The sequence below is a fragment of the Erpetoichthys calabaricus genome, chromosome 1 (assembly GCF_900747795.2).
Source record: "Erpetoichthys calabaricus chromosome 1, fErpCal1.3, whole genome shotgun sequence".
Taxonomy (NCBI): Eukaryota; Metazoa; Chordata; class Cladistia; order Polypteriformes; family Polypteridae; genus Erpetoichthys; species Erpetoichthys calabaricus.
Genome location: NC_041394.2, coordinates 74,188,754 through 74,204,445, shown reverse-complemented (window position 1 = coordinate 74,204,445; position 15,692 = coordinate 74,188,754). Strand labels below are relative to the sequence as shown.

Sequence of the window (15,692 nt, the reverse complement as noted above, 5' to 3'; positions counted from 1 at the left end):
GTTAAATGCAAACAAAGGGAGACACGTTAGATTCCATTTTCTTAAACCAAACATCTGCACAAGAAAAGAGGCTAGCAATTTGCAGTATGGCTGCAACTCATCAAGAACAGCCTAGGAGCATGTGCAATTTGTGGCAAATTAGCTAAATGGAAAATGCAAGCATAAATATGGTATATATCCAGATAATGTAAATACAGAATATGAAAATAATTTATATTTGTATATAGTATTATGTGGATTATGACACATCAGATTCAAGCCATTAATTAAATGAAACTGAAGGAAGAACTAAGTCCATTATTAAATGAACACAAATCTCCATTTTCTTGTTGGAGATTGGCTTTTTTTGGACACTGTGCAATATGTGCCATTAAGTTAATGAATCTTGAATTTTCTGGAATTATAATATGCTAAACTACATAAAAACTTTCAACATCTTTGGGAACAACTGCCCTCCTGATGGCACCTCAGGATTGTGAACAACCTCCTCCTGACCCATCCTCCAGCCTGATGGCCATCTTTATGAAAGAGCACCTGGAGGCTAATGGTTCAGGACCCAAGATATGCCATTGACTTACTGCCCTATGACAATGTGAGCAAAGTGAATCCTTGTTAACTGTGAAGATAAAAGCCCTGTTCCGCCTTTAAGATGATACCTTGTTTTAGTTATTGTGCCTACTGGGTAGATGACCTTGGGGGATAGAAATCATAACATGCAAGTAGTTCATTTTCCATTCACTCTCACTGGCTAAAATGCACACAACTAACACAATTAGTTAACTCTTCTATTTTCCAGAACTGTGAACAGTAAGTGTAAAGTAGAAATAAAAACATTTGACAAAATCTTCTAACAGTTAGCATGTAGCCTGATGATAGAGCAGTGTCTATGTTTTCAACATATCCATTGAATTGAAAGTGATTTTAGGTTCCCTGTGCAGATAAAAAATCTAAAACAGCATTGATATTCTCAAAAAGAGAAAAAATAAGTTACACTTTTAACAGTTTATGCTGTACAAGTATGAAAATAAAGCTGTTATTGACACCAGCATGGTTGGTAAAGGGTGTCTCAATTAATAAGCTTACAGAAGAAACCTGTTAGTCTGACTAGTGAGAGTCAAAGAGCAGCCGTTCTGGCTCTGTTCTCTTTTGTTATTCACCAAGAACAATTTGCTGCACTGTTATTGTGTGACACCCCTGACTCACCCGAACCCCCCCCTCCCCCCTCCCCCCTTCCTACCCACACTCATTTTGAGCCCTTGTGCACTGAGCCTTGTCCAGACAACATAGCAACAACTGCTTGGAGTGTTTGGCAAATTAACATAGTGACCATGTCTTACTTAATGAATGTAAATAAAAAAAATATATTATTCAATGAGACTTAATGAGAAATGGAAGAAATTATAAAATCTAAGAAAAAGTTAATAAATGTTATATTATTTTTAGTACAGAAGTAATGTATCTAAATATGTTGAAATGTTAAACTTAGGTATACAGTATATATGTGTAGCCATAACATAAAATTCCCAAATCCCTGTAGCACTAAACAAAGAATATATATATATATATATATATATATATATATATATATATATATATATATATATATATATATATATTTATAATATGCATCTCCGTTTTTGCGTATTGAGCCAGTTCGATTATTGAACCATTCATTATATATACTGTATGTATGTGTATTTATAAATATATATAAAGTAAGTCAGTGAGACAAATACCCAATATAAGCCACAGCAGACCTTCAAATTGCACAATATTTAATTGTGTGGTTTAAGGATACATGGGTTTCTCTGTCCACTTTCCCCTCACTCTCCCTCTTCACCAACTTCATCATCGTCTTCATATGTCAAACAACTCTGTTCTGCATAATATAACAAGTGTGCTCCATATTTGCCACTTGCTAAGCTGCATTTCCTGGCCCTGTCATGAAACCACAGGACTCTTATTTAACAACAGGACACTTACTTAATTACTTCACTATTGACTTTTAAATAGTGAGGTTATCGGTTTGACTGCAGCAAGGAGTTGACATGCAATAAGCATAGCACATTCCTGTTATGTTACGAATACATAAAATGAGTGTTATCTCATTCTGTGCGTTAGCATAAATGTAAGGACCATTCTTGGCCTTGAGGTAATTTTGGGTTTATGTAGTAGCACGTGATCTGGAATATTGTGCAATTCGCACACCTCCTGTATATAATGAGGAAAAAGGTAAAGGCTATTCCTATGCTGAATAAGAAGCTTATAAATGCCATATTTCTGCCGTTGAGCCTTCATCAAGGCTGACAGACCGAAGTTCTCTGTTTCTAACCTTCTTCTGTTCCAACATAGAAATAACTTTGCTTGATTTTACCTTTAGCAATTGTATACTGGTGTAGCCCTTCTCTAACTCTCTTCTCCTCTCTCTCCTTCTTTCTTTATCTCTATCTCTGTCTCCCTCTCTGTCTTTCTTCCTTTCTGTTCATATATAACTGTGTGTGTTTGAATGTAATAAGGTGAAGGTAAACGTTATTAACCCTAAATAAGTAATTCAATAGATAATGCATGTTGAAAATGAATAAAAATATGTAAGACAAAAGAAATATAAAGTACATCAGAAAATAAAGGAAAAATACTAACAAATATACAATATGCCTGGAATTCATTTTAGTTATTTTTAACTGCTTTCTGCCATTAAATGGCCTATTTGTAAAGAGGAAGCAAGATGGATATGTATATTGCATACTGCACGGCACATCAATCCTATGGTAAACTAAATTAATAGGAAAGAGCTTTTCATCTGTCATACTTTAATAAGCCAAGCTCCCTTCCAGCGTACTATACACCATTTAAATTGTTAAACCTCGAGACCATCATTTTAAGCATCCCTTGCACTATATCTACCTGTATATTGTTCAATGGGAATACATTCAAATATAATGTATTCAAATACAAGCACATATACTGTATGTGATAATTTATATACATGTATAACATAAATGCTCAGTTTATAACTATTTACAGCAAAGATCCCTATCCATCTCATTCCAGAAGTGCTCTCATGGATTGATATGTGGAAACTGTGCAAGCCAGTGGAGAAAACTGCTTATTGTTACATACATGGAGTGAGTCTGAAATGATGTGTGCTTTTGTATAATATCCTGGTGGCTGTATCTGAAAATAAGTGCACTGGCCAGAAAGGGCTGTGCATGGTCTGCAACACTGCTTAGGTACACTGTGGCAAAAGCTCAATTGGTATAATGTGTGCCAAGAAAGCATTCCTATCCATTACACTACCATTACTAACCTGTACCATTGTCAAAACACCTAATGGATCATGTATTTGTGTTGTTTAAAATAAATTCTTACCTTGACATTTACACAATAGAAATCATAGCTCATTAAAACAGGTGACATTTTTCCAGTCTTCAGCCAACAGTTTTGATGATCATTTGCCGACAGGACTTTTACTTTCCCTGTTCTTAGCTGACAACAGTGGAACCTGGCATGGTCTTCCCACTGCCATAGCTCATTCACTTCAGGTTCTGATGTGCTTTGTGTTTAGTGGTGCCCTTCTGCACACCACTGTTTTAAATAAATGTTATTTTAGTATGTGTGACCATTCTGTTAGCTTGAAAAAGGTCTAGTCATTCTCCTCTGACCTTTACGATTAACACACATTTTTATCTCATCATTCTCAGTAAACTTCAGGTACTGCAGTGCTTGAAAACACAACACATCTGGAAACAAAAAAGTCTCTTAGATCAAACATCTTACACTTTCTAACATTTGGTCAAACAAAAACTAATCTGTTGACCAAGTCTGCATGTTTCATATATTGAGTAGAAGCCAAATGATGAACTGTTAGGAGTAGCAAGCTAATTGCACTAATGAGAAGGCATTCCTAAAAAAGTGGCTATGTATATACCCTTCTCCAGCCTATCAGGAATCCCTTCCAAGTCATTGTAACGTTTGTGCAGAAAAATAGAGCTATAGAGCTCAAGCCCAGCGAAAATACTGTTAGCATGATGTTTTTGACATATTCTTCCTTGAATATGTATATTCACATACATTAGACAGATAGATAGCTAGATGGGTGGCTTCCCAACATCATTCAACAAGGATAATGTGAATACAGCCAAAATCTATTTAACATTTGACTTCAGCTGAACTTGTGAAGCTTTTCAAGACTAAGCTATTGAAACTGATACCTCAACCTTTCAGTTTTCAGAATTTAGTAGGTGGCCATTGTAGATCTGAGCATGGTGAAAAGAGAAATTCTTTTTAATGGGTTATGAGGACAGAAAAAAACAAGTATATTATATACTTGTACACCTGAAGCCCTCTCTGACACTATTACTTTTTTGCTAAAGGCCTTCTGTTAGGTCATTTTGCTTTTAGTATAAATGGCCATTGAAGATCAAAGTGACAAATCTGTTATTTATGCCAGTGTCATTGAAAATGAGTCGTCCGGAAGATTAGTTTGCGTTTTCTTTTGTTTCCATTCTGTATTACCATCAATCTGTTTTATGACATAGTTGACTTCTGAGAGAAATGAATAATAATTCACTAACCGCAGAATAACCTCCTAACAAACAATACAGACTGATGAAAGTTCTGAGAGAAGACAAGCTCTTTTCAAAATTGCTTTTCCTATCAACTGTAAAGAAAATCAATTTTGAGAATTTTTAGAAAATGAAACATTGGCACATTCTGCTGTTAATACAATTTGTTTTATGTTTCTCATAAATATAGTTCAGTATATTACATATCAGTGATTATCAGTGTCATGTAAAATGTCACTGCATAGCAAAGGCATGTGTTATTTTTGAATCATTAAGTCAAGGACTAATACTAGCTTATCCAATATACTTTTTTATATTAGTTAAATAATGATTGTAACAAAAATATGGTATGTTATGCAGTTGGGTTTCCTTTTATAGTTATTAATTAAATATGCATCTATACATTTATTAAAAAGTAGCATTTTATAGTAAAATTGCAATAATTATATTGTGTTTTTATAAAGGACCAAATTTAAGCATTTTGAAATTCAGAACATGGTAAACAGAAATCGAGCCATTCTGGACAAGTTCTGCCACAAAGTCTTTTACCATATAGACGGATAATAAGTTTACTCTTGTCTTTATGCCTTAAAGAAGGATATGCTGTGCTGTTGCTATAGAACTGATCACATAATGTTTTACTTGTCTAAGCTCTATGTCTTGCTACTTTCCTGAAAATATCTTCCTTAGTCAAAAACTGTTTTATATTTCTTAGATATGCATGTATCATTCGAGCGGGTTTTCCCAGAAGAAACATACCTGTCAACACATTTTAGCTCCTGATTTTCCATTACAGGATTTTGGGGAGCCAAATTTGCATTACAGCCACAATGGAAACAAGGCAAGAACCAGCTCTTGGTGGGATGCCTCACTTAAGCACACTGACTTAATCCAGGCCAATTCAGAGATACCAGCTAACAGACATGCATGTTTTTGGAAAATGGGAGAACAAAAATGGAGAAACATCCACACAGACATGGGGAAAATATTCAAGCTTCACACAATCTCCTGCAGCTGTAAGGCAGCAGCCCTGACATCTGTGACATTAAGAAAGAGGACATTTTTTGGAAAGCATAAAGTTTAACTTAATACAAAAAATACATCCATCTATCAATTTTCTAATAAATGAAAAATCTTCATTTATCATGCAAAAGAGAAAAACAATATTTGTAGATGAAAGGGTTAGGAGAAGCTGCATACTTTTCTTTAGGATGTAGCAGGTGCCTTCATAAATATAAGGTGATTGTCAGGCTGTATGTTAAAATGTCACCATGTGTAGTGAATATTGGAGTATTAAGTATTAAAGGGTCCTGCCATGTATCTCTGCTTTGAGATTGGCCCCATAACCCTCAATGGAAAGAAAAGAAATTAATTGAATTAGCACCGAGTTCTCCTTGTAGAGCAATGCTCCTGGCCACGTTTACTATTTACTGCATATAAACAGTATAAAGTTTTTGTAATAAAATTTAGACTTTTTTTTTTCACCTGTAATTTAATACTGAAACCCTTGATCCCATATGCCAGTCTAAATTCTTTATAAATTTGTCTGCTCGTGAACTATTCATTTTCTAATATCAGCTTAACAACTTTTTTTTCTTTATTTGTCTTTACTAAAATCATCTAATAAAATGAGAAATGTAAATATTTTCAGATAATTCTTAAAATTAAATTGCAACAAGCAGTTATACCATATGGGTGGTATAATGTTGCAGTATTTATCAGTGCTGCTTCACAGCTGTAGAATTCTGGGTTTAAATCCATGCCAAGTCATTATCTGTGTGGAGTTTTTGTGTTCTCCCTTTGTTTACTTGGGTCCTCCCACATCACAAGGATGTGTAGGTCAGGATGATAGGTACAGTAATTCTAGATTGGCTTAGCATGGGAGAGTGCACATCAGCATACCCTGTAATTGACTGACATCCAAATGAGAACACCTGATAGGCTCCAACTGCCTGTAATGAACTAAGTGGGTTCTGAAATAAATCACAGGAAAAAGAAGTATTGTAATAAGCTGTTCATAAACTTAATCAGGCTAATCCACTGTTGTATTCCCATTTTACTAACCACAAGCCTTTTAGTGTGGCAGAACAAAGTTTATATTTATAGTGTTTTGTGGATATATAGTCAGAATATATAAATGGGCAAGAATTTGAAGTGTGCTTGATATGAAAATCAACAAATTCTGCCAAAAGCTGATATTGCTTTCTCCTACTACCGCAACATCAATATGATTTATTTAATTTATACAATTTTGGAAAAACAGTAAGCTTATAATTCACATTGTTACATTTGTATGCTAAACCTTACAAAGGAACTAAATTGTAGCTTGTTTCTGAACAGAGTGAGTAGTAAAAAATGCAGTAAAAAGGAAGAGTCTCTTGTTTTACTTTAATAGTTGATCATGTCATTGGTGAAAATATTCATAATGGAAGATGATTTTTATGCTCATTAGATTATGATATTTTATTAATATACAATGTATTACAAATAGAAATACTTATTTAAAACACATTTCTATTATAAATGTTTTTTGTTGTTAAATAATCTGGTCAGTATATTGAGCCTTAAGTACAAACTATATAACTGTGCACATTTCTTGTCTTTTGGTTCTGTGAACCTAATGATACCTCTCAAGCTAGTTATATTACTAAATTAAAATTGTTTCTCTGTGATATAAAATTACTTAAAAATAAAATAAAAGTTTACGTAAAGCAGTTTACATACATTTTCAGGTCTTTGCGCCATGAAAGCAGTAAGATGTAAGGGGATCATTTAAATATAAAGTTGTCACAGTTCTCATAAAACAGTTAAATTTAAGGAAAAAATTGGGTAAATATTGAAGTTAGACTCAATAACAGCTAAAGCAAATATATCGGTTACCTGACAACTTCTGAAACTCTAGGCTTTCTCCTGTAGCTACTATTTAAATAAGGAAGGATTTTTTTACCTAACACTTTTATTTCAGTTATAATATACCTTGTTAATAGCTTTATATGATTTAGAATTACAAAACAATGCTCAAAAATAATCCAAATTGTTCATTTGTGTTGCAACACAAATGATATATTTGATATGTTTAATTTACTCAACTTTGTTTTTACATTACTTTTAAAATGCCTACATTATAAGAAAATGTGTGTTTAATTGACTGATTATAGACAGAATTATGTATTTCTTGCAATTAAAAAATGAAAAATGATTAATTTATACAGTAAAGGCATTACAGTATGTTTGAATGTATAAATAGAAAAATGCCTATTTAGCTGCTACTTATTTTGATTTTAAAAACTCATTCACTACATTAATTTTCCTTTAAAATGAAGAAAGTCAAATGAGTTGGACAACCATCATTGTTTTAATCCATTTGATTTTCTAGATATTAACTGAAATTTCAAATAACCTGTAAAACATTAACTTCATTGTTTTTCTCACACTGCTGCCTGCCTATGCCTCCATAGCACACAGACGAAAATGGTGATTTTATGCTGCTTTTTGTCCAATGAAAGTGCACCACCTTGTGGAATAACAGATGTTTATGGGAGGAAAGTCATGAGCCTTCTGAATGCATTATGTGTTACTTTCCACATTTCCTAGTTTTAAATACCAAATACAGTTGAGCAGAGCTGATGTTTGTTAACCCATGGTCATTTGAAGGTCCCTAAGACACAAGCACCCCAGCAATAACAATTTAGTAAAAATCAGTTTTGCCAGAATAAATAAGCATAGAAAAACTAAACTTAGAAGCTTAAGTCACATCCAGGATTGACTATTGCCATGCATCCAATGCTGCCTGAATAGACTTCAACTCTTAATCAAATTAAACTGGGTCAGCAAATTAATGGAAGCCAATAATTGCTTTGTTAACATATTAGAGGACATTTTTTACTTCTCTTTTTCTAGTCAGTTCATTTTTGTGAGTAGGGAATGGAAGAGAGGAATTTCAGATCATATTATACGAGTCTAAAAACCAATGAGATATTTTATGTTAACCAGCTGTATATATTTTTTATTTCTTTATATCTTACACGAAACAGCTATGTAGCTAGACCTTGATTTCACACACATCATAAATCATAAGTTCACAGTGGTGACAAAATTCCCCATAAACTTATTTGAAGAAGGTATGTTAATGCCCAGTTACCACACAGCTTGATTTTAATCATATGTCACACATAGGAAGGAGGAGCTATTCCCCCAGAATTTCTGGAAGAAAGTTTTAGTATTAAATTTACAGGTTAATCACACATTTGTATTTATATCAGGAAGAAATATTTTTGAAGTGACTTGAAATTTGCAAAATTTTCTGTATGGATGTTCAGAAAGTGTAGTAAAACAAGTCATCAGTAACACACAATATAGTTTTATTTGATATAATATAAGCATTCTAAAGTATATATGGTAGTTTCACCCTTTGTGCTCACTACTAGCCACCACTAAGGTTGCCTACATGAAATTTCATTTTGAATTTATGATATATGAAACACTAACTGAAAAATACTTCTAAAATCACCTTAGTTACTCAAATGGGAAATCTAATATTTAAAATGAAAATGTTCTAATTCGAGATAGTCATCTGCTTAAAATGACAATTATATATATATATATATATATATATATATATATATATATACAGTATATATATATATATATATATATATATATATATATATATATATACAGTATATATATATATATATATATATATATATATATATATATATATATATATATATATATATATATAGTGACAGATAGAGGCTTTGTCCACCTCTTGAACCCTCAGGTACCACTCTGATGACCAGGTGAAAATATAAATATTCATTATTTTATAAGAATACCGTGCACAAAGCACTCTCCACAACCCACTCATAAACACTACAATTCTCTATACAATAAACCAATACCTCCTCGCCCAGACACTTTGCCACCCTACCTCCCAGCTCAGCTCAGTGTTCTGGGCTTCCCACAGTCCTTTTATAGCCCCTGACCCGGAAGTGGTTCCTGGCACAACCCACAAGTCCGTTTCCTTTCGGGTCAGGGCAAACAGTCCTCTTCTTCATCCCGGGAGCACGTCGTTTCCTCCAGTCACATGACTGTGACGCACTCCCGGGTTATAGGGCACGCAAGAGCCCACTAGCCCCCCTACAGCGACTCCCGGTGGCCCCCAAGGTATCCAGCAGGGCTGTGTGTATAAACTACAAAGTCCATGCGGCCCTGCTGGAAGTCGGGGCACCATCATGCTGTCCGGAGGGCTTCTCCTAGCGGCCTGGGGGTGGTGACCGGAGTCCGTAGCCGGTTGTCCATCACAATATATATATATATATATATATATAGTATATATGCCAATTGTTCTGCAGTTCTTTCATAAATAAATTTGTGCTTTTAATATTATATCAAGGACACAAAGAAATGACTAACCTATCCTCCCTGTAACTCTGTGGTGAATATGTTCAGTAAACTGATGGGTGAAAGGAAAAAAACATCTCTATCTGTCTATCTCTCTTTCCATCTGCTATAAAGTCCCTTGTCTGTCTGTCTATCTATCTATCTATCTATCTATCTATCTATCTATCTATCTATCTATCTATCTATCTATCTATCTATCTATCTATCTATCTATCTAAATAAATAAATAATAAAATGTGCTCTTTATGAATCCTTTCTTCAAAAATCTCAAAACACATTTATGAGTATCCTATACAATTGATGATTGTGCCAGTAATTGCAGTTTCCATTTTCTCATTCCACAATACCATTGAATCCTATAATTGAATGCTACATAACTTAAACATTTCTAACTGAATGTTAGTTGTTTCACAATGAATCGCATGCTGAGCTTGTTTTGTTGCCTATTAGGCCATATTGTACTGTGTTGTGTTCTGTAATTAGTATCGTTGTAATACAATTAAATTGATTGACTTAGGATTCTGAATTGCCTTATTTATTTTTCTTATTATCCTAAATACTCTATCATGGCTCTAGATATAAGGTTTATGGTCATTTTTGTGAAGGAATGCTACAGATTCATCTTTGAAATCCTTACTGGTTTCAGTCCATAAAAAGAAAAACACATAGGGTGAGAACTTATTATTACACACGTTACAATACTACTGTATACTACATTATAATTTATCCCCAGGGTTAATACAAGGATCTGTTTGTTCGATTGGACACACACATATAGTATTTAGAAAGTGATAATTAAGAATGTAGGACTCCATTAGGCTATCTTCTTACTGATCTGGGATTTCCTGCAATTTCTTCCTCACTGAGTACTGGTTATCGGTTTCAGCCTTATCAGATGGTTTTTCGTTCCACACTTTTTGTACCATTTTTTGACTATAGATGTTAGGTGTGGGAGTTTCTTTGTATTACAACTCCACTCATTAAAGAAAACTGAACAACTGAGATCTTGATTAGTCATACCAGAAGACACTTGAAAGCATCTGATTTAAGAATTAGTTCTGTTAATTGTGTTTGGCTGCTTGGAGAAAAAAAAAGGTGCTCAAATTGTGAAATGACACTGTATGCCAATTAAAGTCTGTTAGGTAGTATATATAATTAAAAGTTTTTTGAAAGACTGCTAATAATGAAGTGCTTCTTGTATTGCTTCCTGTCCACGCCCCAGCCCTGCCCTGTTCCTTCCCCCACACCCAGTCCCCTCTACCAATGTCTGATGTACTAACCCCAATATTCGCTCTGCTTATTGTTTGCGGCGCTTGGCGCAGGAAAAAGAGGACAAGGCCCTGCTGCAAGCGGAGGTACAGAGCTTACGACAGAACAACCAGCGCCTGCAAGAGGAATCCCAGAGCACTGTAGCACGCCTCATCAAAGTTACTGAACTTCTATGCAGCGTCAACAAGCCCTGCTAGAGCAAATCGCAGCAGCAAACCACCAGGGACAGAGTGTGCGGACATGGAAGGGGGGAGGGCATTTGTCCTTCATGAGGCGTGGATGGTCTTGTTTCCTTTTCATCTCTGCCTATGATGGCCAGGAAATCCTCCTAACAAAAGGAGTAAGACTTTTTATTTTAAGGATTTTTGTTCTGGCATACTGCATCATTTTTATGCAAGTTTTTTTTTTTTCTTAAGCTCTTCTGGAGCATTTATGCAAACTTGCTATGATATGCTCTAGATCTATGCCACAGAATTCAGATTTAACAGACTGTCCCTCTCTTTACCTGGAACGATTGAATAAAAGGCTAAATGCATTATTTTGTATGATTTATGAACTGTAATTATAATTTGCAAATTGCAGGACAATGGTAAACAAAATAATAAAATAATGCATAAAAACCTTCTCAGAGAAGAAAGCTGGACCCTTAGCACCTGGAATGTGTTGCCTCCACTTACTCTTTGAGTGTGTTGCAGTAACGCTTTTTTTGGAATAATTGGAGCCTAAGTCATCAGTATTCTAATGTCCTTTGATTTTCTCCATTCCTAGATGCACTATAAATCATGACCACTTATTCAAGTTCTGATTATGGTCTGGATGGACAGCTAGGAGAACAGTAGTAGGATGTATAAAATATATAAATAAATTATAAATGGCCGAGCCTAGATTCTCTTCAGCTATTATGCGGACTTGCATACTGATGCCATTACTGGGATTTATACCCAAAATCATCTCAACTCCAAGCCTATTCCTGCTTGTTACTGTGAGGACACATCTCGGTGCCGCTAGCTTTCTGATGAGTTAAAAGAGAGGAAGCGTTTCAGAAGCACTGATTATTGCAACATCTGTCTATTTATGATTTTTAGTAAATTCACTGTGAATTTCAGGTACCAGCAGATGAGTATGCATACAATAAGTCTATATATTAATTTATGACATAATATTCTTCACAGTCAAGCTGCTTCATGTAAAATGCAGGCTGTATATAGTAAAGCTGCAGAAAAATTAATGGCATATTCTTTGTATTTGATCTTTTATTATTATTATTTTCTTTTGTAAGTTATGTACTTTTGTTTTTGAGGTTGTCCATGTGCCCACAACTGCAATTTCAAGTGTTTAGTCTTCCTCAGGATGTGTGCAGAACATGATGTGACTTCAGATCAGGTGTTTATAATTTGTATTGCATTAACAATGTTACTTTTTGTTCTAAATTTTTTACTTTTTGGACTGAGTATGCCAGTTTAGTGTAAGATAACTGAAGTGCCACAAACGGCAAAGCAGCATTTTAAAACAGCTAGCATGGTTGCACCATTTTTGACCAATAATGGAAAAAAATGAAAAAATAAATTCAGTGACCATTAGCTCAGTTTACATCAGCTTTTTAAAATACTTTACCAACCTACATTGTTTTATAAAAATGGAGAGCCTACACAAAAAATAGTGCCAAAATGTATTTTTTTCCACTCTCTCTCTATATATATGCCCATCCTTGGTTTTATTGATGATTCTGAACAAATAGTTATTTTCTTGAAGAAGAAAAAATATCTGAAAAATTTGTCTGAAGAACTGTTTTGTCTGCAGTCTGCATTTACTTGATTTTAAATAAACATGGTAATATGACTGAAGGTGATGAAAATTATTACTTTGTGCTAGCAAAGATGAACTATAGGATTTATGTAACTAAGAAGCAGGAATGTGGTGTTTTGAAAGAGGACATATCAGAGCACATTTTGTGCAGCAGATAACAAACCAACTGTTTGAATAATGACGTGTTCAGTAGTGCTCTAAAAATCTCTTTACTACACTGATATAATACACAATACAAAATTGAAACCCTATATTGGCCTGGAATGAATGTGTGTGAGGTGGCATAGCATTCTGTCCAATACGCTTAGGTTACCCACACATAAGTACTTGTATAAGCCAGAGGTGATGGCTCATTTGGAATGGAATAATGGAGTTACTTTTCAGTTATTTTAATGTCATTATTTTTAAGACTCTTTCACCCATCCATCGATTATCAAACTCACATAGTGCAGTACAGATAAATTAAGATGCTAGATGCTGATATAAAATTTAGTTTTGCATTAACATTTGATCAAAGTAGCAAAGTAACTAGTAATGCCCCTTCCCAGCATCTGGATCCTGGCTTGATTCCAAGCTGGAATGCCCTCTGGGAGAAGTCCTGAAATTTCACCTCCAAACATCTCATCTTTTTTATCTCACTCTCAAACCCTCTTAATCCAATGGGGTGCTGCAGTCTATTCCAGCAAGCACTGAGCCTAAGGCAGGAAACATCCTTAGACAGGACACCAGTCCATCAGAGGACTCACATGCACACACACACTCAAAAAGGTGTCAATTTGGAATTATTAATTATATCATGGTATGGAAGGAAAACCCGTGCACGCTGGGGAAGAACATGGAATCTCCACACAGACCACAGCCAGGTGTAGGATTTGAAACCAGGGCACCAGATCTGTAAAGCAGCATTTAGATTCTGCTTTGTGCCAATTGCTACAGGATAAAATTCTGCTCCTCTACTACAGAAAAGGGTTAAAGGTGGGCTGCTGAAATAAAGTACAAAATGATTATTCCCACTACTCTTGTAAGAGAACAATTTGCCACAGCCATATATTTTTCTATATATAATTGAACATCATGGGAAAAATTTTATTGAACTACTATAGGATGAGCTAAATAGCTTGCCCTCTACAAAAAATATGCATGTGTTTTTATGGTCTTCTTAATTTTATGATTATTGTTTCTGTGGATTCATAAAGGTATTCTGAAATCAATATGCAGTATTGTGATTCTCTAATAGTATGCACTGTTCTGTTTCAGAAAGGCACACTTTCCAATGTGTAGTAGTTCCTACTCTTTATTACATCAATGGCATTTCACCATAGCATATTAGATATATTCAGAAAATATTTAATAGTGTAAAGAATGGTTATTTGAATTCCTTTAAACATGGTATTGCATGCTGGCACATACTATCATTATTAAATAATGATAATATAATAATTATTGTATAAGAAGGGTAGCAGCTACTTGGTCAAAGAAATTTTAAAACAGTACCTCATTATAATTATTAACATGTTATTTTGTGTTTTAAAGTAGTTTTTTAAGCTGAAAAGCTTAATATTCATCAAAGAGATTTTCTGTTGTTGGGCACTAAGCATAAGATTATTTCCTTAACAGACAAGAACATGTGTTGCAAATTGCTGCATGCTGCTCTGTAAATACTGGATATACACTTTAATATACAATACATGTCCGTGTATCTTGTGTATCTAAACTGCTTTATTCACACAGTAAAATCAGGTTCTAGCCTTTCTTCCCATAAAGGCTGTCTCTAAGGCTGGTTTTATTTTTACTTTGCTTTCTGTTCTTGAGACGACAAAGAATGGAAATTATGACAGATTTGTCAATATTGGTTTTGCTGATTGCTTTTTTTCCTTTGTTGTAACTTGTGTCAAGTACATATTGTTAATGTGAACTGAGATTGTGAATGAAGTATAAAGTTCAAAGTATTTTGTCAAAGCCTATTACATAAGGGTTTTTTTACTCTATAATGAAAAACAGAAATGTTCTTACAAAATTATGGCACAGTTATTTTAACAAAGACAGTGTGTTTCATGCTGGTGCTGCCTCATTAATGCAGCATCATGCGGTCAAATATTGCACCCAGCCAGTGTCTGTATGGAGACATTTGCACATTCTCTTTGTGTTTGCGCAGGTTTTTCTTCAGTGTCTCTGAGTTTCCTCCCAGATCCCCAATGACACACACTCTTAGATATATTAGTGATTATCAATTGGCCCTGTGCTCAACAGTATGTTCTGTGATGGAGTGGCAACCCAAACCCCATGCTGCTTCTTTCATTGCTCCCGATGCTGCTGGCATGACGTTGGTTTAAGTGGATTTGAAAGGATATGAGAAAAACTGATGCAGCATAATCATTTGTTATGAGAAATATAAAAAAGCATATTCATTTATGTTTATACTTACAATATTCACCTACATTAGGTATTTTGAAATATGTATTTTTGTTTAAAATTTGTCAAATTAAATTTTAATGCACAGCAACATCCCATATATCAAAGTATTTGCGTCATTATTTCTAGTAGCCCTTCTGGCAGTTAGCTGATTACCCAGGCTAATCACAAATGAACTGCAGAAGACTAAGTCACTTTTTAACCCCAGTATTCAATGACATGCTTCATCATTAA

The 15,692-nt window shown here is 34.4% G+C and overlaps 1 protein-coding gene across 5 annotated transcripts in view; it reads left to right on the top strand.

The window, feature by feature from the left end:
- zmp:0000001168 (signal-induced proliferation-associated 1-like protein 2) overlaps positions 1 to 15,462 on the top strand; it is a 317,833-nt gene extending 302,371 nt beyond the window's left edge. For 4 of the 5 annotated variants that reach the window (XM_051933609.1, XM_051933613.1, XM_051933616.1 and 1 more), the window contains one exon: positions 11,294 to 15,461. In XM_051933609.1, the coding sequence (XP_051789569.1) occupies positions 11,294 to 11,437 (144 nt within the window). In that variant the 3' untranslated portion in view covers positions 11,438 to 15,461. Of the gene's footprint in view, positions 1 to 11,293 lie in introns of all 5 variants that reach the window. The other variant, XM_051933621.1, reaches the window with a different exon arrangement.
- The last annotated feature ends 230 nt before the right edge of the window (positions 15,463 to 15,692 follow it).